Consider the following 25,326-nt stretch of genomic DNA (forward strand, 5'->3'; position numbering starts at 1 on the left):
CCAGTAACCACTAATTGTTCCAGGACCCAAAGAAAAAGTCTCAGAACACTTACCTTAATTTGTTCTTTCACTGGTCTTCTTGGGGCACTGTGCTTGCTGCACCATGACCTGTGGATGTTCCAGCCAATAAAGGTGTGCTTCTGGTAATCTTTCTGACAGTGATGTGGATTTCAAAACTACATTTTTTTAATTGATCCTTGATGCATTTCAGAACTCACTAGCACTGCCATCAGAAGATGACTGCATTTTCTGGATGGTGATGCTCTGTAGATACCAACAACCACCTTCAGTCCATTCCTTCAGTGCCAGCAAAAATAAAATAAAAAAACAATCAGTGCTACTGGCTGACCCTCTTAGACACTCACCAATGAACATAAACTCTGCAGGTAGCCCTTCTCCATCGTACCCCAAGCCCATTCCCTTTCCTAAGGAACAAAGAAAACGTAAATGTGAATACTTATTGGTGTCCAAGACTGATGAAGATACACCACTAGTAAGATTGATTCATGACAATACCTAATTGATGTTTAACCTTTTTAGGTTTCAAAACACCAACAGCAGACTCACTGTTAATTGGTCTTTTTTATCATTATTCTGTCAGACAAAATAATCTTAAGGATAAATATAGAACAGTGCAGCTAGAGTTAGCAATAAGGTTTGGGTGAGCCCAAGTTCCTCAACAGTATTTTTAATAACACACCATTTTAAAGCACTAGTATATGTAACATGTCCTTTCCTTACCCACCTACCTGTCATGATGTTTGTCATGTGAAACAAATGGTACACAGACCAGTTCCAAGTCCTTTATGATAAAGGAAGCGTGTACTCCGCAGACTACTCAAAACCATTGCTATGCCTGGTGTTTGCTGCCATCAAATCTGACAGCTAGTCTCTTACAGTTGAGGAGACATTAATTGAAGTTTGGTCTTACTACTGGAGAAGTATGGACCTACCCTGAAGCACATAGAAGTGTGCCTGTCTGCAAGCGGTGTCTGCCAGGCTCTGCAGAAGGAGAGACTATCTAGGAGAAGCAAGACCCAGAACCTCTTAGTTTGTGGGACACCCAGAAAGAATGGATTACTTCTGAGCAGACTAGGGAGGACACTGAGGAACCCCCTGCCAAGGCATTTCATCTTGGATGGATCCTAGAGGCAGCTGTCAGATTGTGTTCCCTGTCGGCCCAGATAGGGCTGCAATTATGTTACTGCAGCTGGTCCAGCCAGGCAGGAACTGCATGTTTCTTACAAGCTTGGATGAAAGCTACACCTCTGTTTGCTGTAGGCCAGTGAGGACTACAGCTACAGTTTGCAGATGAGAGATGCCGCTGTGTGCTTGACCTCATCCTGGACAAGTGCTGGAGCTGTGAAGCCCACCCGGGTTGCTCCTACCATCGAACAGTTGGAACTGCAACCTCAAAGACTGTCACTGCCAGATCCATAGGCCGCATCTGTTTTGGTTGAGGTGGGTCTGCATTCCTACATCAGCAGGGGACCGTCCTATACTGTGCCAGAACGCAGGCGCTGGAACATCTCCAGTTGAGCTTAGTTAGGTGTGCTGATCTGACTAAAATGGCTGACACCGAGCTTGGATACTACAGAAGGACCTGTAGGCTCACAACAGCTCCTGCTGGGTGTATGAAAACCTGCCTCTGGAGGAGGAGAACACCGGAAACAGAGAGAGAAAGCACAATGAAGGGAATTGCACTCAAACACTCTAATTTGTATGATCATTGAATTATGTAGCCTTTAGTACAATTGTGTGAATAAAGTACTTGCTTTCTTGTAAAGACCAGAACTGGGTGAGAAATAAATATTATTAGGTCTGTTGGTTTATTGTTAAGTTCCAAGCTTGAGCACTGCAACATTACATCCCAGTGAGATGTGTAACTACTTGCTTCACTACACTGACAGTAAAGAGGAGACAGGGTATGTAGGAAGTTGGCTCTGTATATACTATTTCAAAGTAAGAAATAGTGTGCACAGAGTCCAAGGGTTCCCCTTCGAGGTAAGATAGTGGCAAAAGTAGATAATTCTAATGGTCTATTTTGTGGTAGTTTGGTCGAGCAGTAGGCTTATCAGAGGGTAGTGTTACGCATTTGTTGTACACACACAGGCAATAAATGAGGAACACACACTCAAGGACTTTCTCCAGGCCAATAGTTTTTTATATAGAAAAATATATTTTCTTAGTTTATTTTAAGAACCACAGGTTCAAGATTTGCAGTAAACACATTAAATGCAAGGTACTTCACTTAGATACTTTAGGAACTTTGAATAAAGGCAATATCATATACAGTCTTTGTAAAAATGGCAATAAGCTATTTTCAAAGTGGACACAGTGCAAAAATCAACAGTTCCTGGGGGAGGAAAGTAAAGGTTAGATTAGCAGGTAAGTAAAACACTTACAAGTCTCAGTTCTGGGGCATAGGCGGCCCACCGTTGGGGGTTCAAGGCAACCCCAAAGTTACCACACCAGCAGCTCAGGGCCGGTCAGGTGCAAAGGTCAAAGAGGTGCCCAAAACACATTGGCACCTATGGAGAACAGGGGTGCTCCGGTTCCAGTCTGCCAGCAGGTAAGTACCTGCGTCCTCTGGGGCAGAACAGGGGGGTTTTGTACAGCACTGGGGTGGACACAATTAGGCACACAAAACACACCCTCAGCGGCACAGGGGCGGCCGGGTGCAGTGTGCAAAGCAGGCATCGGGTTTCAGGTAGAAAACAATGGATGGACCTGGGGGTCACTCAAGCGGTGCAGGCAGGCACAGGGGGGGCTTCTCGGGACAGCCACCACCTGGGCAAGGCAGAGGGTCACCTGGGGGTCACTCCTGCGCTGAGGTTCAGTTCATTCAGGTCCTGGGAGCTGCGGGTGCAATGTTGGTTCCAGGCGTCGGGTCCCTTGTTACAGTCAGTCGCGGTCAGAGGGAGCCTCTGGATTCTCTCTGCAGGCGTCGCTGTGGGGGCTGATGGGGGTGGTCTCTGGTTACGCTCGGGCTCGCAGTTGGCGGGGACTCCTCCCTGTGGTGTTAGTTCTCTGAATCTCGAGCTGGGGGCGTCGGGTGCAGAGTGAGAAGTCTCACGCTTCCGGCAGGAAACGTGCAGTCTTTAGAAGTTGCTTATTTGTTGCAAAGAAATAGCTGGTTTTGAACAGGGCTGCTTTTCACAGGAGTTTCTTGGTCCTTTAGTCCAGGGCAGTCCTCTGAGGCTTCAGAGGCCGCTGGTCCCTGTCTGGTGCGTCGCTGGTTGCAGATTTTCAAAGTTGGAGACAGCCCGGTAGGGCTGGGGCCAAAGCAGTTGTGGTCTTCCTCCTTCTCTGCAGGCTTGTAGGTCAGCAGTCCTTCTTGTTTCTTCAGGGTGCAGGAATTTGATTTCCTGGGTTCATTGTCTCCCCTAAATACCCAATTTAGAGGTGTGTTTAAATCTGGGGGGCAGTAGCCAATGGCTACTGTCCTTGAGGGTGGCTACACCCTCCTTGTGCCTCCTCCCTGAGGGGAGGGGGGCACATCCCATTTCCTATTGAGGGAATCCTCCAAAATCAAGATGGAGGATTTCTAAAGGCAGGGGTCACCTCAGCTCAGGACACCTTAGGGGCTGTCCTGACTGGTGGGTGACTCCTCATTGTTTTTCTCATTATCTCCCCTGGACTTGCCACCAAAAGTGGGGGTTGTGTCCAGGGGGCGGGCATCTCTACTAGCTGGAGTGTCCTGGGGCATTGTAACACGAAGCCTGAGCCTTTGAGGCTCACTGCTAGGTGTTACAGTTCCTGCAGGGGGGAGGCATTAAGCACCTCCACCCAGTGCAGGCCTTGCTTCTGCCCTCAGAGCACAAAGGCTCTCACCCTAGGGGGGCAGAAACTCGTCTCTCAGCAGCAGGCTGGCACAGACCAGTCAGTCCTGCACTGAAGGATTGGGTAAAATACAGGGGGCATCTCTAAGATGACCTCTGTGCATTTTTTAATAAATCCAACACTGGCATCAGTGTGGGTTTATTATTCTGATTAGTTTGATACCAAACTTCCCAGTATTCAGTGTGGCCCTTATGGAGCTGTGAAGTTTGTTTTTTACAAACTCCCAGACCATATACTTAATATGGCCACACTGTACTTACAATGTCTAAGAATAGACTTAGACACTGTAGGGGCATATTGCTCATGCAGCTGTGCCCTCACCTGTGGTATAGTGCACCCTGCCTTAGGGCTGTATAGCCTGCTCGAGGGGTGACGTACCTATGCCACAGGCAGTATTTTGTGGGCATGGCATCCTGAGGGGGATGCCATGTCGACTTTGCCTTTTTCTCCCCAGCAACACACACAATCTACAATGGCAGTGTGCATGCGTTAGGTGAGGGGTCCCTTAGGGTGGCACAACATATGCTGCAGCCCTTAGGGACCTACCCTGGTCACAGGGCCCTTGGTACCACTGGTACCTTTTACAAGGGACTTATCTGTGTTCCAGGGGTGTGCCAATTGTGGAAGCAATGGTCAATTTTTAGTGAAAGAACACTGCTGCTGGGGCCTGGTTGGCAGGGTCCCAGCACACTTCTCAGCCCGGTCAGCATCAATATCAGGCAAAAAGTTGGGGGGGGAGGGGGGGGTTGTACACAGGGATCCATTTTCCTACAGGTATCCAGAGCTATTGAGCATGTCCATCGATCCTCCACTTAGACTGCCTCTTTGGGTGTATCTTCTGTCGCAGCAACAGGGGACGGTTCTTCACCCGAACCTGTCCAACCTCCACCTTCATGTGCGGAGATTGAGCTGTGCCAGTTGACGGCGTTTGCCATTCCACCCGAAGTCTGCAATGTTAACTTGGCAGCAAGGCGTCCATCAACCAAACTGTATACGCCTGTTGTGGCATGGTATACCAACAAATCTGTTAATCCCCTTTCTGCCCCTCTATCCGAGGTTCTTCTGTTCATTCTTTCTTTGTCCCAGCAGTGCTCTGCTTCGGGCACCCTTAAAGGGTATTTATCTGCCATTTCAGCTTTTCTTAGGCTACCTCATCAACCCTCACTCTTTAAATCTCGTATTGTGAGTAGATTCTAAAAGGGCTCACCCATTTATTTCTTCCCACTCTATTTATCATGCCCCAGTAGGACCTTAATCCTGTACTTACTTACTTGATGTGCACCCCCTTTGAGCCAATGCATAATTGTCCCTTGCGGCTCCTCACCTTCAAAACTGTCTGTCTGGTCGATATCACCTCTGCTCGCAGGGTGAGTGAGCTTCAGGCACTTTCCTCAAATCCTCCATACTTGTCTGTGCACCCTGACAAAGTTGTGTTGCGCACTAAGGCTTCCTTCCTTCCTAAGATGGTTACACCATTTCATGTAGGCCAGTCCATCACTCTGCCTACTTTCTACGCACCCTCACATCCTTTCCATGAGGAGGAGAGACTCCACCGTCTGGACCCAAAAAGAGCGTTGGCGTTCTACCTCAATCGTTGTAAAGATTTCTGGGTGGACGATCAACTCTTCGTTGGTTATGGGGGTCCGAAAAAGGCGAAGGCGGTGCAAAAGCGTACCATCTCTCCATGGGTGCTTCTGTGCATCAAAATGTGCTACGCCTTGGCCAAAAAGCAACCTCCTGAAGCTTGCGTGCTCATTCCACCAGAGCATCTGCTGCTTCCACTGCGTTAGCACACGTAGTTCCTGTTCTGGATATCTGCCAGGCATCTACGTGGGCGTCCCTGCACACGTTTGCTAAGCACTACTGCCTGGACAGTCCGGTCCATCAGGACAGCTATTTTGGTCGTTCGGCCCTGCAGGACTTCCTAGTATGATCGTGGTTCACAGCCCACCACCGAGGATGGCATTGCTTGGGTATCTATTCTAACGTAAGGAATCTGCAACTAGAAGTCTCTATCAGATGTACAAGCTACTTATCTTCAGTAATGAAATATCTGGTAGCGACATATTCTAGTTGCAGATTCCTTACTGCCCACCCATCCTCCCCACTTGTAAACTGATTTCTAGGGACAAGGATTCCCCTTTCAGGTCCTTAGCTTTGGCCCACCAATCTCTGCGTTCTTAGGGGCTCTGTGCTTTGGCGTGGAAACTCGTTAAAAGAAACTGATGTCACTGCGCGATGGTGGCGTGTATATACTACTCCCGACGTCATCACGGCGACTACGACGCCCGCGGAGTCGACTGACGTCACATGCCGACGCACAATGGTATTGCTCGAAGAATAATCTCTGGATCCAGTCTGACGCTTGGGGGAAATTCTAAGGTAAGGAATCTGCAACTAGAATATGTCTCTACCAGATATTTTGTTACCGAAGGTAAGTAACTTGTACAATATCATTTATGTTTAATCTTAAGCACTTCATGAGCGGCCCAAATTATATTTTAAGGGATTTTTTGTTGGACTGGATTTTGCTGGGCCAGAAGAAGAGGAAGCTTGGCCAGCTTCTCGCGACTTTGCAGCAGGTTAACTTTCTGAGTATCTGGGCACCCGCTTTTCACATAGTGTGCAATGAAAGGATGTCCCACTTGTGTCTCAAGTGATTAAAGGTCTTAGAATACAGGACTAAGTTGAAGCGGTAAGAATGGCAGAACCAGAGTGGTCAGGAAGAGGGTTATGGTTGCACTTATAAAGAGAAAGACATGCTCTAGTGTCTTATTCTTACATGGCAATGCACTTAACTTGTCATTATTTAAGGATTGGATATGCCACAAGTATGACTAAGAAGACTGAGTACTGTAGTTGTTGCTGTGAATAATGTGTACCTGTTCCATCGGGCCTACCAGCTGTAGATTCCTACCTTTTTTAAACCTATGCTAGTCAAAGTGTTGTATTTTTCTGTTACTGGAGGAAAGCACAATGTTCAAAGATTGATAGCCACTTGTCAGACCTTCTTACGGCAGGATGTGAGTAAGGTGGGTAGAGAGAACGAGAGAGATTCAGTTTGATCTCCCTTTAAAAGGGGTGGTGGATTCAAATGTTATTCTCCTTGTTAGTGAAGGCTGTTTTTCCACCGACCAATTAACTTTCCACATAAATTTGAAGCAGTGTGGTTCACAGGATGAACAGAGAGAAAAGATTGAGCTTTCTCCATACAAGCGTTATTTAGCTTACAAGGTTATCATACACCTCTCTGCAATCGGTTAGAGGAGGGGGTGGCAACTCGGGTGACCGATCTGACCTGAAGTAGGTCTTGTACTCATGATGTCATAAGATAGTATTTTAGGACAATATAGCTTCATATAATTAAAACAGTCATTTTGGGTGGCTTAACACAGTTGGCATGTTTGGACATAACCCGTTTTCATACTAAGCACTACAGAGGAGACTTGCGTCTTGGGTGAAGTCTAATTGAGTAGCCAATCTCTTCTTATTTATATTATTTACATCTGTATTGGACATCCACTGTGGGAGACAGAGGTTTGTCGAATGCATTGTGTGTTAACAGTGGGTGTGGTACCTCAACATAAAATGTCATAAATGACTTGATAAGGTTTAAAATCACAGGCTGTGGACAAGGTGTAAGGAAATGCCTCCTTGGCATGGTTACCCCCTGACTTTTTGCCTTTGCTGATGCTATGTTTTGAATTGAAAGTGTGCTGAGGCCTGCTAACCAGGCCCCAGCACCAGTGTTCTTTCACTAACCTGTACTTTTGTATCCACAATTGGCACACCCTGGCATCCAGGTAAGTCCCTTGTAACTGGTACCTCTGGTACCAAGGGCCCTGATGCCAGGGAAGGTTTCTAAGGGCTGCAGCATATCTTATGCCACCCTGGGGACCCCTCACTCAGCACAGACACACTGCTTGTCAGCTTGTGTGTGCTGGTGAGGACAAAACGAGTAAGTCGACATGGCACTCCCCTCAGGGTGCCATGCCAACCTCACACTGCCTATGCAGTATAGATAAGTCACCCCTCTAGCAGGCCTTACAGCCCTAAGGCAGGGTGCACTATACCATAGGTGAGGGCACCAGTGCATGAGCACTGTGCCCCTACAGTGTCTAAGCCAAACCTTAGACATTGTAAGTGCAGGGTAGCCATAAGAGTATATGGTCTGGGAGTCTGTCAAACACGAACTCCACAGCACCATAATGGCTACACTGAAAACTGGGAAGTTTGGTATCAAACTTCTCAGCACAATAAATGCACACTGATGCCAGTGTACATTTTATTGTAACATACACCCCAGAGGGCACCTTAGAGGTGCCCCCTGAAACTTTAACCAACTACCTGTGTAGGCTGACTGGTTCTAGCAGCCTGCCACACTCGAGACATGTTGCTGGCCCCATGGGGAGAGTGCCTTTGTCTCTCTGAGGCCAGTAACAAAGCCTGCACTGGGTGGAGATGCTAACACCTCCCCCAGGCAGGAGCTGTAACACCTGGCGGTGAGCCTCAAAGGCTCACCCCCTTTGTTCCAGCACCACAGGACACTCCAGCTAGTGGAGTTGCCCGCCCCCTCCGGCCACGGCCCCACTTTTGGCGGCAAGGCCGGAGGAAATAATGAGAATAACAAGGAGGAGTCACTGGCCAGTCAGGACAGCCCCTAAGGTGTCCTGAGCTGAGGTGACTCTAACTTTTAGAAATCCTCCATAGGGATAGGATTGTGACCCCCTCCCCTTGGGAGGAGGCACAAAGAGGATGTACCCACCCTCAGGGCTAGTAGCCATTGGCTACTAACCCCCCAGACCTAAACACGCCCTTAAATTTAGTATTTAAGGGCTTCCCTGAACCTAAGAATTTAGATTCCTGCAACTAGAAGAAGAAGAGGACTGCTGAGCTGAAAGACCCCTGCAGAAGAAGAAAAGAAGACACCAACTGCTTTGGCCCCAGACCTACCGGCCTGTCTCCTGCCTTCTAAAGAACCCTGCTCCAGCGACGCTTTCCCCAGGACCAGCGACCTTTGAATCCTCAGAGGACTGCCCTGCTTCAAGAGGAACAAGAAACTCCCGAGGACAGCGGCCCTGTTCCAAAAAGACTGCAACTTTGTTACAGAGGAGCAGATTTAAAGACCCCTGCAATCCCCGCAAGAAGCGTGAGACTTGCAACACTGCACCCGGCGACCCCGACTCGACTGGTGGAGAAACAACGCTACAGGGAGGACCCTCCGGCGACTCCAAGACTATGAGTAACCAAAGTTGTCCCCCCTGAGCCCCCACAGCGACGCCTGCAGAGGGAATCCCGAGGCTCCCCCTGACCGCGACTGCCTGACTCTAAAATCCCGACGGCTGGAAAAGACCCTGCACCCGCAGCCCCCAGCACCTGAAGGATCGGAACTCCAGTGCAGGAGTGACCCCCAGGAGGCCCTCTCCCTTTCCCAGGTGGTGGCTACCTCGAGGAGCCCCCCCTTGCCTGCCTGCACCGCTGAAAAGACCCCTTTGTCTCCCATTGACTCCCATTGGAAACCCGACGCTAGTTTGCACACTGCACCCGGCCGCCCCCGCACTGTTGAGGGTGTACCTTTTGTGTGGACTTGTGTCCCCCCCGGTGCCCTACAAAACCCCCCTGGTCTGCCCTCCGAAGACGCGGGTACTTACCTGCTGGCAGACTGGAACCGGGGCACCCCCTTCTCTCCATTAAAGCCTATGTGTTTTGGGCACCTCTTTGACCTCTGCACCTGACCGGCCCTGAGCTGCTGGTGTGGTGACGTTGGGGTTGCTCTGAACCCCCAGCGGTGGGCTACCTTGGACCCCAATCTGAACCCCGTAGGTGGTTTACTTACCTGCAAAAACTAACATTACTTTACCTCCCCCAGGAACTGTGAAAATTGCACTGTGTCCACTTTTAAAACAGCTAAATGTTTTTTGTGTAAATTTATTGCCTGTGTGTATGTACAACAAATGCTTAACACTACTCCTTTGATAAGCCTACTGCTCGACCACACTACCACAAAATAGAGCATTAGTATTATCTCTTTTTGCCACTATCTTACCTCTAAGGGGAACCCTTGGACTCTGTGCATGCTATTCCTTACTTTGAAATAGCACATACAGAGCCAACTTCCTACACAAGGTGACTCTGGTAATTGGTAGTAGACTAGGACCTGACATCTGGTAGCAGACATAGGATCTGCGTAATTTAGATTGGCAGGAGGTGGTATAGATTAACCATGAACAGTGGTGGTTGACCCCGGGGGACAAGAACTTACTGCAAGTGACCTGCACTAACTATGAGTGAGGTGAATTGGTTGCAGCTAGAAGAGATTCACTCTGGGTCACTCAGATTGCCAGCACGTTGTATAGATTTATTGTAAGTAACGTAGATTGGAAATGGGTGATATACCCTTAATAGAAGACTTGTTTGGCTGTCAGAAAGGTGGATTAGAGGCAAGTGCTAGTGGCTGCGGGTATCGGTAGTCTGCAGCAAATTACCCATAGATATATCAGGTGGCAGCACCTGGTCTAGACTCAGCTTAAGTGGGAGGGGTTATGTGGGTAGCATGGATGGACAGTTAAAACGATTTTGCCAGAGGTAGCTCACTCAGTCCAGGGGAGGCGTAGTTTGGCCATAGTTTGCAGAAGTGTCATGGGTTGACAAGAGGTTCTGGACAATAAATATCACAGTGTCAGACTATAGGTAATTGTTTGTGTGGTTCATTTCAGCTCAGTTTGCTGCTTTACTGAAACAAAACTTGCTGGTGAGGAAAGCTCTTCCTCCTGGCACCTCCTCATGTGTCTTTGGTGAGTATCTCTACTTTTTCTATGCCTCCAATTGGGGCTCTTATCCCCCTAGTTTCTCCTCATGCCTCTCTTGTTAGTATAAACTTCCCTCTGCTGCTTCCCAAAACCTTTCCCTCTCTTTTTGCTGCTTTGGGATGTCCTGCACCAGCTTCTCTTCCTTTCACATCTTTCTCCTTCTCCATTCAAGAGATGCAGTTGTCATTCATAAAGTTAATCTGTATCAGCTCTCACAGTATTTGCCTTAGGTTTTGGTGTGAAGGCTGTTTATCCTGTGATTGACCGTGAAAGATGCTGCCCTTTAACTGCCTGGAAAGGCTGCTGCCTGCTGTATTTGAGAGGTATTGCCCACTGTAACTCTCTGTTCAGACTGTTGCTGGTGCTGGTTGCTGTTCCTGACTATTTGTGAAGCCTTCTGCTCCGTGACTTCCTGTGATGGTTGTTCCTCTGAGACTGCCTCTGAAGACTTCTGCACCAGATTATACACCGAGCAATGGCTGCTGCTTGATGAACTCTTCCATTTAGTTGGCTGCCACCCCTTGGTTGCAAATTGCAAGCTTCGTTTATCTGAATCCTTGCATAGTGCGGGATATGCTCTTTTGGCTTCCTCCACAAGGTTGAATGCTGCTCTTTGACTGCCTGCATGGCTCTGAATTACACTCTGAGTGTTTACATAATACTGACTGCCTGTACAGTGCTGATTTCAAGTGACAGAGGACCTCCACAAATCCCTGTGCGTCAAGGAATCCTTAAGATTTATGCCCCCTCATAGGGTGAGGCGAACGCTCTGGAACTAGAGAGCTTGGCTTCATGGATATCCGCACACAGGTTTGGTACGGTGCTATAAAAAATATTTAGCCTTCAGTCTACGGTTAGGAGTACAGTATTGGCACACATGTTCAGCTAGCTGGGACTCTGGTTTCAACAGGCTAAGCTACCTTCTTTTTGTATGTGTATGTACAGTGGCTGCTTTTGTATTGCAGCCTTTATATTAATCAATTTTCCGCAAATAGTTTTATTCTGTGAGCATTCAATCATATGTGGACTTTTCTGTTTTGAATTGTTGTTGTGTCTTAGCAGTTTTTCTGTGTTATCTGTGCATCAGCACTTTATTGAACATTTTGTTCGCCTTCAGTCCTAATTTTTGTATCCTCTCTCTTGCTGGGTCTGGAACAGTGGAATCTGTAACATTAATTCTGAATGCTAGGATTAGGGTATGTGAGCATTTTCATCCGCTACCAGTCAGACCAGTTTTACTTTACATGATAATATAAATACCAGTGGCATATTTGGGATTCCCTTCATATGACACCTAGAATTAGTACTAATTATTTTTCTACCTCTTTCTGGGTCCTACTCTCCTGTGAAACTTGCAGTCTCCAAGTGATTGCTATCTTCTTTGCAGTGTGTCTATTGAGGGTGATGTGATTAACTAGTGGCCTCATGGCTTTGCACTTGCTTATTGGCATCATCTACCTGCATATATTAATATATCCGCTGTGTCTGTTCTACCTAGGCACTATGGTTGTAGCATCCCTTTCACTTTTAACATATCACATGTCTTACAGACTCTCAAGGCAGTGTCATGAACTTAAGTGCAGAAAATACAGCACTAAGAAATAAGGTAGTAAGTAAAACAGTTGCAGGTATATGGTTCATTGCAGAATCTGTTCCAGTTTGAGGGTCTGTAGGATTTTTGTATTGCCAGTAATGGCCCACCTACTTTTATAATAATGAAGCAGTCACATTTGAAATAATTTTCATCCTTTGTCATATACCATTCTGGTTGCTGTCTAGTACTTTTTAATAGTGTAACACATATGGTGATGTTAATTCTCTATTCTAGTTATAGATACTTTTGCTTATACCATTCCTTTGTGATTAACTCAAATAATCTATTCCTGTATAATGATTTTGGACAGGGATACAGCATATATTCATTGTCTTGGCCAGTCGCACACATTGGGCAGCCAATTATTTCGAGTGGTATAGAGTTTGGGATATAATGAGAAGTAGCAGAAATGGGCCATCCTACAGAGAATAAAGCCACAGCATCCCAAGAAAAACTTGTTCAACAATATGTTGTTCAACGTCCGCTTGACATGAACTTTTGATTCTAGTGTTTCTATTAGAATGAAATTTAACAAAACAGAAAAAAAGGACAAAAAAGTCACCAAGGTTGCAGTAATTTAAGCTTATCATATTTTATCTAAGGCAGCCATGCAAGAGAACAGTTTTTTCAGCAAGACAGGATTGACTAATTAACATGACCATCAAGCAAGGTAGAAATTAAATGCAATAGATCAGAATATTATACTTTCATTGTAAAACCTGATTAGATTTCATATCCTGGAGCAAAACTATGTATTGCAGATAATCCTGGTCCTAACAACAAAAGGTCAAAATTATGTAATTATTACATGTTTCTGATAGTTCATGTGTGTGTTCGAAACATAACATATGATTTGGGGCCAGTCTCTCACACCCCTATATGGAGGACTTTGAACCTATCTTTCCCTCAGAGTCCATTGACAGAGCAGGTTCTCCCTGCAGGTCCACAACATTATGATGATGAAATGTTCCAATAAATATCTCATGGAAAAGCTAGTTAGTAATTCTGGAAGTATTAAGTATTATCTGCCTGTTCTCGTTGGGTCTGTAACATAAATTCTACTTCAGTAAAGTTGATTAAGGCTGATTCAGTTACTGAGTCTCAGGTTCTTTAAATGTGCATAATATTCTCCCAAATTGGTCCGAGGTAGCAAAAGGTTTTCAGCTAAATTTAATTTACTGTTGGCAAAAATGTATGATTAAAAACATGTCTATCCTTATGTTCGTAGCATGTGTGGCTTTAGATGCACATGCTCTGCATACTCCTGCCACCTAGTTTTGGGATCGGATGTTTGCAAGTTGTTTTTCATCTAAGAAGTCTTTTGAGTCAGAAGATGTGCTGCGGCTCTACCCACCCCACACACCCCACCCCCCTTAGTGGATAATGTGGATGGACACTGACTCCATCTTTGTTTCTTTTTCCACCATCTGGTTCAGATGTATACCTAGAGGGCTCAGAATTCGGCCCTTGGTCACATTCATAATACTTCACTGGATATTATCAAAAGACCATTGGTCAAAGCTCATTGCCCTGGCTGCTGTGGGCCTGCCCAAATCCTTTAGGGACTGTTGAAAATGGCCCTCTCTACAGGGTCACCCCTAAACATTTTGCTGGATTTTTGCTTGTTGGTCTTAGAACTCTGTGCAGTTTACCACTGCTAACCAGTGCTAAAGTGCTTGTGCTTTCTCCCTAAAACATGGTTTGATTGGCACATACCTGATTGGCAATTTTAATTTACCTGTAAGTCTCTTGTAGAGTGGTATTCCATATACACAGGCCTGTAAATTAATTGCTACCAGTTGGCCTACAGCTCTTATTGTGCCATGCACTTAGTAGCACCTTAAAACTTGTCCCAGACCTGCCATTTCAACCTGAAGTCCGTGTCCCACCGCCATGTCGATGGGGCTGTTAAAACCTGTTGCTAAGCATTAAACTCCTCTTTTATTACATATAAAGCTCTCTTAAGGTAAGCCCAAGGCAGCTTATAGAGCAGGGTGCTATTCAATTGAAAGGTAGGACATGTTCTTTTTAGTTGTGCATGTCCTAGTAGTGGAAAAACTCCCAGATTTGTTTTTTTTTTCACTACTGTGAGGCCTACCCCACCCATAGAATAACATTGGGGATTCCGTATTATATTTAGTACGCTGTAATTCCTAAACCAGGGGTGGTATATATCTTATGTTATGTTTGCTATCTATGAACTTGTATCGATACACCCTCTTTAATGGTAAAGTCTGATTTATCATTACAAGTTTGAAAATGCCACTTTTAAAAAGTTGCCATTTTCCTATCCTTAGCCCTGTGTGCCTGTCGCCTGCCTTAGGTCATATGATTGGGTGTTACTGACAATTGAGACTTTGTGAATTCACCCCCTTCAGTCACACAATAGTAAGGTTAGCAAGGCCTGAATGGTCATTAACAGACTCAATGGGGGGAGGGGGAAGCTAAGCACAGCCCCACTTACAGCTGAATAGTCTGGGCTTTGCCACCACACATTAGACTTAACCTTCTATTTTCAGTGCAGCCAGAGGAGGCAGGAAACTCTTGGAACTTCAGAGAACCCTTCTTAGAACTTCTCCCATCTTATAGGAGCAAGGCACCAGGGTATAAAAATGGGGCTGTCCGACCTACTCCTAAGTTCAGTACTGGACCTGCGGAAGGACTCTCAGAAGACGGCCTGGTGCTGTGACCTGCTGTGCGGTGTACCAGACTGCTGCTATACATGGAAGGACTGCTTTGCTGCCTGGAGGCTGCCTTGAACCTTCAGAGACCATCCCTGCAATGGAGCCCTGCATCTTCACCTGCCCCAAGGACTTCAGAAGTTACTCCAAGGTCTTGTTTAGTTGGGCCCCCTGCTCAGAGCCAAAGGGACATAACAGGGTCCCACCATCTTGAACCCGCACCTGGACCAAGCCTGAGTCTTGAAACCCCAAGAGGTCTCCATCCACCCCTGGACCCTTGGTTGTGGTGCTAAAAGTGCTCAGGTGGCCATTTTCTAAAATTGAGGACTTAAATTTAAAATAAAAAAAATCATAACACAGATGATACTAATTTAATTTTTGATGGTTTTTGTGTTAAATCATTTATTCAACGTTTCTCTATTTTTCTAAATAGTTTTGGGCTTTTTACTGTGTTGAGTTTCACTGTGTTGCTGTTTGGGAACTGCATAGATACTTAACACATTGCCTCCAAGTTTAGCCAGACTGTTTTTTGTGCCACGCTACACAAGATTAAGCACAGGTTAAATTAGTGACTTTGTGTGCTTCACCCAGCAGGTGTTTGTGGCTGTTGCTTGACCAGGGCTCACACCCAAGTCAGCCAACAACCCAATTTCTCACAGGGACCACTTGTTCTCCCTTGACTATCTCCACTGGAGAAGGCTATCTAGAAGAATGTGACACCCTTTTACCATTGCCCCCAGTGGAACTCAAAATATCTACTGTCTGACCATCACAATGTCAATAACTTGTGCCTTTCTCCTGATCACGAAAAGACCCTCCTTTGAGTCCTGCAGCACCTCCTGCTTGAAGAAGACCTTAAGGCACCAAAGGGAGAGATGCACTGCCCACATCACAAAATGTACCAACAAGCATCCTCCAAAACTCTGTTTGTTTTTGGCGAGGAAGCCCCCTTTCATTCAGTAGAAAGGGAGGATGCAGGCCCATCAAGAATCCTGGCAGCCCAGTCATTGACCAGTCTTCGGAGACTGTACCCGTGGGTGCATTGGAGCACGAGGGAAAGAAGGATAATAGCCAATCCTGAAGAATGCTGGCTTTCGAACGAACACACTGTCCAGGATCATAAGTAGCGTGTCGTCTCCGAGACACATATGAACAAGGCAGGGTCTCATGGAAAGCTCCACGGTTAGGTACAGCATTCCTCCCACAGGAGTCTGGGATTCAACCCGGAGCATGGACAGAGAAATGGCCACTACCAGGAGTATAGGTTTTGGAGTTGAGTAAGGTTACATCCAAGGGCATCAACACAAACCTGTTGAGCCCTGCTCTATCCAAGGACATTGAGCATCCATGCTTATGCCTGAACCACTGTGCCCAAGATCATTTGGACACTGAATTCCTCGTCGATAGCAGAATTAGAAGAATTGGGAGTTGGTGATTCTACAGTGATTCAGTAGGAGCACAACATCAGGCAGAAGTGTTTTTTTTTTTTTTTTTCATTAATCCTGTCACCAGGAGGATTTCTGCAAAACCAACCCCTGCTGAACCCATCATGGACACTTCCTATATGGGAATAAAACCCTCCTCAGAGGACCCTCCGGATACAGCACTGAAGATACACAGGGGTTAGGTATAGGAAAGTCCCCACGAGTCAAGGAGGAGATCCACACCGATTTACAAAAAATAACCAGTATTTTTGTATATGTTTTGGCACCAGAATCTGTCAATTCAGGTAAGTTTGTTGTGCCAGAAAAATCTTTACAGTTTAGGAAAGCTGACACAATGCAATTTCTGAAAAGCTTCAGTGTTTGCCTATGGAGACAAAAACTAGTACTGCATTCAGGTATAGTACAGCGACTTACAGGACCAATCTCCTGGACTTAAGGTATGTATTGTGCAAGGGTCAGGACCACACCAACAGGTCACACCGGGCAGGATTGGAGCGGCCGGGTGCAGAAATCTAGTATGGCATTGGGTGCCCAATGTTACTCTATGGCGATTGTTTTAGTTGAAAAGATGCTGCAGTTGAGGACTGGGGATCCAGTCTGGAGGAACTAACAAGTGGGTTACAATCTTGAAGTCCGCGAATGAGGGAGCACCTTCAGTCCTCTTCTTCACAGGCCAGGGGCGAAGGGTGTAGAGGTGTCCTGAGGCATCAGATTTATCTGATCGAGACTTCTAGCTGCTGATTCCTTATCTTCTATTTTCCCAGGCTTCAGGCTGAATCCAGAAACTTTAGTAGAGCAATACCCCTTGCGTGCTGCATCTGATGTCTCCATTTGGCTCTGTGTGGCGTCGTTGGCACCCAGATGTGATTTTGCGGTCACCTTTATAGGTGCCATCCAGGTGTGCAGGCATCAGTTCTGCCAGTCAGTGCAAAACCAGCAAGAGCTATCTCTGTTGCTTTTTGACAGGCCTTTTCTAGACCTTTAGTCGATATTTTTTCTTTGTGTGCTGAGATGACTTTGAGGAAGGCCGGGTTTAAATAGTGTGGCACCTGTCACTGCACCATGTTACTTGCTGACCCCCATCTTGTTTTCCTAGTTGCCATGAGTGCGACCATGATTTCAAGTCGTGCTTGGACTACCAGGTCATGAAGCTGAAGGATTTGAGGTAGTGGTGCCTAAAGCTGCTTTCAGCCTGGCGGCCGGCAACACCAGGAAGCTTGACTCCAAGACGGTCCCAGTCCTTGTCGAGAAGGAGGTCATGGGACTGATCTCTGAGCCCCAAGACCTCTTCTTCCCATTTGAGGTCCTTTGGGCACCCGGGAAAGAAGCAGTAGAAGAAGTTCAAATGGCCTTTCTCTCCACCCGCTGTCGGCCGATGAGACGAGCGTTGAACATCTGTATTCCCGGCACAGTTCTGCGGAGCCGTTGGCCACTTCAGCTCTGCACCTTCCACCCTTTCCAGGAGCCAGATCGATACCCGCTCAAATAAGGGCGCTCTACGAGGCCATGCACCACGTATGGGAGCAACCCAACCCCTCTGGCGCACCTTTCGGCCTGCAGGGTTGGATGAGACTTTAACCGTATTCATGCCAGCAGCTCCTGCGGAGTCTCAGGGATCTGAGTCTGGATCCAGACTGGCGCCAGTCATACCCAGACAACCTACTCTGGCACCGGTCACAACGCCTTCTGGTGCTGCTGATGCCCACAGGTGCCAGATCATTGCCTGAGCCTTATTTTTCACAGTCAGGCATGATTAAAGAGTGGAAGGGGTCACTAAACCCTTTAGAACACCAGTTGGACAGAGCCTTGGACTGGTATAGGGTGTTAGGAGAGGCCAGGGGTGTGCACACCTCACCAGATACTGGCTTTTTCTCTCCCCCCACCGTGCCTACAAAGAAGAGCTCATCCTATGCAATGGTGATGCATAGGGTAGTGGTTCTTGACCTCAAACAGCGCTCAGTGGCTGTCAAGACAAAAATCTTGGTGGGAGTGTTTCATCCTGGGGCTTCTACGTCTGAATCCCTTTTCCCTTCAACAAAGCACTTAGACGTCCTGCTGGGAACTTGGTCCAAGCCTGACACAGGGGGTCCTGTAAATAAGGCAATTGCCTGCTGCCTTCGCCCAGCTCCAGGTGACCCTAGGTTTCCCAGCCAACACCCCTCCCCTGAGAACTTGGTAGTCCATGCCTCCTTGTCCCTTGGCACATTCTCTCCTCCCCCCCCCACCCCAATAGGGAATCCAAGAGGCTAGACCATCTTGGGAAGAAGTTGTTTTCTTCCACCAGTCTGGCACCGGGATCGGTGAACACCTCATGCTTATTGGGCCATTTCTCCTATACCATTCGGGACACGTGCAAGTGCTGCCTCAGGCTCCGGAGGAGGCCCAGGCCAAGTGGTGAAAGACGGGAGATATGCAGCAAAGTTCACCATCTGGTGTGCCTTAGATAAGACTGACCTGCAGGGCAGAGCAGTTGCGTCGACAGTGGCCTTACGGTGCCATGCCTGGCTGAGGACATCTGTGTTTTTGTGGGGGGATGTCCAAGCAAATCTGATGAATAATGCCCTTCAATGGCACTCACTTGTTTGGCGAGAAGGCAGGCTCGTGCTGGAACGCTTTAAAGACTCTCAGGCTACGGCTAAGTCCTGGGCCTCTCGGCATCCCCTCGTTCACCATCTGCCTTACACCCCTTTTGTGTCTACAGCTCCCCTCTGGTGTTCCGTCAGGTGATGTTGGTTGTCACAGCTCATCTGCGCAGGTCAGAGGTTTCGGTCTCCTAACTACCCAGATGACTGGCTGTTGAAGGCGGGCTCACCCAAGGCTGTCATCTCCCACCTCCAGACTATGGTGAACTTCCTACATTCACTGGGGTTCTCTATAAATGTGCCAAAGTCACACCTGACTCCCTCTCAGATGCTCCCTTTCATAAGAGCTGTTGTGGACACAGTGCAGTTTTAGGATTATCCTCCCAAGCAGCGAGTCCAGGATATTCAGGCTATGATACCGATGTTTCCGCCTCTATCTTGGGTTTCGGTGAGACTGACTGGGAGGCTGCTGGGCCTCATGGTCTCATGCATCCTGCTGGTAAAACATGCCAGTTGGCGTATGCGGGCTCTGCAGGGGGACCTGACGTTCCAGTGGGTGCAGCATCAGGGAAATCTCTCTGACATAGTCCAGATCTCAGAGGGAACTGTGAAGGACCTGCAGTGGTGGTGAATAAACCGCGATAGGGTCGTAGGCCGACTCCTCTCCCTTGCCCAACCAGATGTCACAGTGGTGACAGACTCGTCAGTCCTGGGATGGGGTGGCCATCTGGGATTGGTGGAGATCAGAGGAATCCAGCAGAATCCAGTCTCCACATCAGCATGTTGGAACTCAGGGTGATCTGATTAGCGTTGAAGGAATTTTTCTTCCTTCTGTCAAGGGTAGATAGCACAAGTGTTCGTGGGCAACACCACTGATGTGGTACTACAAAACGCGGGGTGGGGTCGTGGACTCTTGTCAAGAGGCCTTGCATCTCTAGGAAGCTGGAACAGCAGGGCATAACCTTTTTGGTTCAACACTTGGCAAGTTCTCTGAATGCCAGGGAGGACGAACTCAGCCATCTATGCCTAGCGGATCACGAGTGATGTCTCCATCAGGTCTCTTTCAGCAGTGGGGAGAGCCTTGGTTAGATCTGTTCACCTCTGAAGAGGACTTGCAATGTCAGCCGTATTGCGCGTTGGAGTTTCCAAGGCGGCACTCTCTCGGCAACGCTTTTCGTCACAAGTGGATCCCAGGCCTCCAGGTACATCTTTCTGCCCATACCACTTCTACCCAGAGTTCTCAAGAAGATAAAGAATGACAGGGCCCAAGTAATCCTTGTGGCTCCGGATTAGGAACGGGGAGTGTGGTATCCCGAGCTTCTGAAAATGAGCATCAATCCTCTGATCATGCTGCCCCTTCTGGAGGATCTTCTGTCCCAGCAGCAGGAGTGTTCGACTGTTCCTCCACAAAACAGTATAAGTCTGCTGTTGGCAAAGATTTGTAAGGTATTCTACAGAGATGTCTATAGATCCTCTCTCTGCTTCTCTTTCTGATATTCTTCTCTTCATTCTTTCTCTTGTCTAAAAGAGTTTGTCTCTGGGGACACTGAAGTGCTATCTCTCTGCTCTTTCAGCCTGATCAGCCCTCTCCTTCCAAGTCCCATTTGTAAATATGTGTTCGATGGCATCTGTCGCTGGAGATACACATGTTTTGCATAGCTCGCCATCTGGTGTTGGGTCGGAGTGTTACAAGTTGTTTTTCTTCGAAGAAGTCTTTCGAGTCACAGGACCGAGTGACTCCTCCTTTTGTCTCCATTGCGCATGGGCGTCGACTCCATCTTCGATTGTTTTTTTTCCGCCATCGGGTTCGGACGTGTTCCTGTCGCTCCGAATTTAGGAACGGAAAGTTAGCTATCTATCGGAAGATTACGTCGGTATTGTTGCGTTCGGGATCGGCTTAGATAGAATCGACACCGCATCGAAGTTTGGAGAGCTCCGGTGCCCTTCGGGGTAGCTTTCGATCCCCCGTCGGGGCCTGGTCGGCCCGACCGCGTGTCAGACAACGCAGATGGAACAGACCCCGTTTCGTTTCTGTCCCAAATGCCACAACAAATACCCGTATTCAGACCAACATTTGGTCTGTAACCTGTGCCTGTCGCCTGAGCACAGTGAAGAGACTTGCGAGGCCTGTCGTGCGTTCCGGTCCCGAAAAACACTCCCTGACCGTCGAGCCAGAAGACTTCAGATGGCGTCCACGCCAGCAGCACACCGAGAGTTCGAGGAACAAGAGGAGGAAGAAGCCTTCTCGATCCACGAATCGGACTCCGAAGAATTCGACGATCAAAGAACTGTGAGTAAGACGTCGAAGGCAACACACAAGAAAAGTGACAAGGCCCAGGGGACGCCACTGCCACCAGGCCATGGCTCGACCCATAAATTCGGTGACCGACCGTCGGCACCGAAAAAGGCCGAAACAGTGCCGAGATCGTCCGACTCCGGTCGAGACACCGGCACGCAGCCTGCTTGGGACCGGGACAGTGCTGCTGATAGGGATCGACGCCGAGATAGCGGTGCCGAGACGGCTCGACGCCGAGACAGTGGCACCGAGGAAGATCGACGCCGAGAGGTTTCGACTACAAAAAAGAAAAGTCACCTCGGAGACGAAAAAGAGTACAGACAGGGTTTCGGTGCCAAAACGAGCCGCAACCGACCCAGTTACCGGTTCCTATTCAGAGGAGCAATCACTGTCCTCTCAGATGCGAAAGCATAGATTTGAGGAAGAGTTGCAATCCACCGAAGTGGACCATACGCAGAAACGTATTTTCATACAGGAAGGAACAGGGAAAATAAGCACCCTTCCCCCAATTAGAAGGAAAAGGAGACTGGAGTTTCAAACAGACCAAGCACCACAAACAAAAATGGTGAAAAAGGTAACTCCGCCACCCTCTCCTCCACCTGTAACTAACGTTTCACCAGCACAAACTCCATCACATTCCCCGGCTCACACCACCGCGAGCCAAGGTGACCAAGACCAGGACGCTTGTGACTTATACGACGCCCCAGTGTCGGACAATAGTCCAGAGGCGTATCCCACAAAGCCCTCACCACCAGAAGACAGCTATGGCACGCAAAAAACATCTTCAAGGAGCCGGTCAAGAGTAGGGCAATAACACCAAGGGTGGAAAAGAAATATAAAGCGCCTCCTACAGACCCTGTTTTCATCACCTCACAGCTGCCACCAGATTCCGTCGTAGTAGGAGCAGCTCGCAAGAGAGCCAACTCCCACACATCTGGGGATGCACCACCCCCAGATAAGGAGAGCCGCAAGTTTGATGCAGCTGGAAAGAGAGTCGCAGTACAGGCTGCAAAACAGTGGCGCATCGCTAACTCCCAAGCACTACTTGCGCGCTATGACAGAGCCCATTGGGACGAGATGCAACACCTCATTGAGCATCTACCCAAGGAAATGCAAAAGAGGGCGAAGCAGGTGGTTGAGGAAGGACAGAACATATCAAATAATCAGATACGCTCCTCTATGGACGCAGCTGCGAGAACAATTAACACATCTGTGACTATAAGAAGGCACGCATGGCTACGAACGTCTGGTTTTAAACCAGAGATACAGCAGGCAGTGCTCAATATGCCATTCAATGAAAAAGAACTGTTCGGACCAGAGGTGGACACGGCAATTGAGAAACTGAAAAAGGACACTGACACTGCTAAAGCCATGGGCGCACTCTACTCCCCGCAGAGCAGAGGCACTTACAGCACCTTCCGCAAGACAACCTTTAGAGGGGGGTTTCGGGGTCAGGCCACACAAGCCAGCACCTCACAGACAACACCGTCCAGCTACCAGGGACAGTATCAGAGGGGAGGCTTTCGGGGCCAATACAGAGGACAATTCCCTAGGAATAGGGGAAGATTTCAAAGCCCCAAAACCCCTACAACCAAGCAGTGACTCACATGTCACTCATCCCCTCCACACAACACCAGTGGGGGGAAGAATAGGCCAGTATTACCAAGCATGGGAGGAAATAACTACAGACACTTGGGTCTTAGCAATTATCCAACATGGTTATTGCATAGAATTTCTACAAATCCCTCCAAACATACCACCAAGAACACAGAATTTATCAAAACAACATTCAGACCTTCTGGAAACAGAAGTTCAAGCATTATTGCAAAAGAACGCAATAGAACTAGTACCAGAAACACAAATAAACACAGGAGTTTATCCACTGTACTTCTTAATACCAAAAAAGGACAAAACACTGAGACCAATCCTAGACCTCAGAACACTAAACACCTACATCAAATCAGAACACTTTCACATGGTCACGCTACAAGAGGTGTTACCATTGCTAAAGCAACAAGAGTACATGACAACCTTAGATCTCAAAGACGCGTATTTCCACATACCAATACATCAGTCGCACAGGAAATACCTCAGGTTTGTCTTCAAAGGACTACATTACCAATTCAAAGTATTGCCGTTTGGTTTAACAACCGCGCCAAGAGTCTTTACAAAATGTCTAGCAGTAGTGGCTGCACACATCAGAAGGCAGCAAATACACGTATTCCCGTATCTAGACGACTGGCTAATCAAGACCAACTCACTGACAAGGTGCTCACACCACACAAATCAGGTCATACAAAATCTCCACAAACTCGGTTTCACCATCAACTATGCAAAATCACACATTCTGCCGTGCAAAGTACAACAATACCTAGGAGCCATAATAGACACAACAAAAGGATTAGCCACTCCAAGTCCACAGAGAATTCAAAATTTCAACAAAATCATACAACGCATGTACCCAACACAGAGAATACAAGCAAAAATGATATTACAACTCCTAGGCATGATGTCCTCATGCATAGCCATTGTCCCGAACGCAAGACTGCAGATGAGGCCCTTACAACAGTGCCTAGCATCGCAATGGTCACAAGCACAGGGTCACCTTCTAGATCTGGTGTTGATAGACCGCCAAACATACCTCTCGCTTCTATGGTGGAACAGTATAAATTTAAACAAAGGGCGGCCTTTCCAAGACCCAGTGCCACAATACGTAATAACAACAGATGCTTCCATGACGGGGTGGGGAGCACACCTCGATCAACACAGCATACAAGGACAATGGGACGTACATCAAACAAAACTGCACATAAATCACCTAGAACTGCTAGCAGTTTTTCAAGCACTAAAAGTATTCCAACCAATCATAACTCACATGTACATTCTTGTCAAAACAGACAACATGACAACAATGTATTATCTAAACAAACAGGGGGGGACACACTCACCGCAGCTGAGCCTCCTAGCACAAAAGATATGGCGCTGGGCAATTCACAACCACGTTCGCCTAATAGCACAGTTTATTCCAGGGATCCAAAATCAAATGGCAGACAATCTCTCTCGAGATCACCAACAGGTCCACGAATGGGAGATTCACCCCCAAATTCTAAACACTTACTTCAAACTTTGGGGAACACCTCAAATAGACTTATTTGCAACGAAGGAGAACGCAAAATGCCAAAACTTCGCTTCCAGATACCCACACAGGCAGTCCCAAGGCAATGCCCTATGGATGAACTGGTCAGGGATATTTGCGTACGCTTTTCCCCCTCTCCCTCTCATTCCATATCTAGTAAACAAATTGAGTCAAAGCAAACTCAAACTCATACTGATAGCACCAACATGGGCAAGGCAACCTTGGTACACAACACTGCTAGACCTATCAGTAGTACCCCACGTCAAGTTGCCCAACAGGCCAGATCTGTTAACACAACACAAACAACAGATCAGGCATCCAAACCCAGCATCGCTGAATCTAGCAATCTGGCTCCTGAAATCCTAGAATTCGGACACTTAAACCTCACACAAGAATGTATGGAAGTCATAAAGCAAGCTAGAAGACCATCCACTAGACACTGTTATGCAAGCAAATGGAAAAGGTTTGTTTGCTACTGCCATCAGAATCAAATCCAACCATTACACGCATCTCCAAAGGATGTAGTGGGCTACTTACTACACTTACAAAAATCGAACCTGGCCTTCTCTTCCATTAAGATACACCTCTCCGCAATATCTGCATACCTGCAGATTACCCATTCAACTTCACTATTTAGGATACCTGTCATTAAAGCGTTTATGGAAGGCCTCAAAAGAATTATACCACCACGGACACCACCCGTTCCTTCATGGAACCTTAACATCGTCTTAACAAGGCTCATGGGTCCACCCTTTGAACCTATGCATTCCTGCGAAATACAATTCCTAACCTGGAAAGTTGCATTTCTCATCGCCATCACATCTCTAAGAAGAGTAAGTGAGATTCAGGCGTTTACAATACAAGAACCTTTTATCCAACTACACAAAAATAAGGTAGTCCTAAGGACTAATCCTAAATTTTTACCGAAGGTTATTTCACC

The 25,326-nt window shown here is 47.4% G+C and overlaps 1 protein-coding gene across 5 annotated transcripts in view; it reads left to right on the top strand.

Moving 5' to 3' along the window:
* KANSL3 (KAT8 regulatory NSL complex subunit 3) overlaps positions 1–25,326 on the top strand; it is a 470,654-nt gene that overhangs the window by 179,578 nt on the left and 265,750 nt on the right. For 3 of the 5 annotated variants that reach the window (XM_069214407.1, XM_069214410.1, XM_069214409.1), the window contains exon 15: positions 10,560–10,637. The exons of the other annotated variants lie outside the window; for them this stretch is intronic. In XM_069214407.1, the coding sequence (XP_069070508.1) occupies positions 10,560–10,637 (78 nt within the window). The remainder of the gene's footprint in view (positions 1–10,559; positions 10,638–25,326) is intronic. 5 annotated transcript variants of the gene reach the window in all.

This window comes from Pleurodeles waltl, chromosome 11 (assembly GCF_031143425.1).
Source record: "Pleurodeles waltl isolate 20211129_DDA chromosome 11, aPleWal1.hap1.20221129, whole genome shotgun sequence".
NCBI lineage: Eukaryota > Metazoa > Chordata > Amphibia > Caudata > Salamandridae > Pleurodeles > Pleurodeles waltl.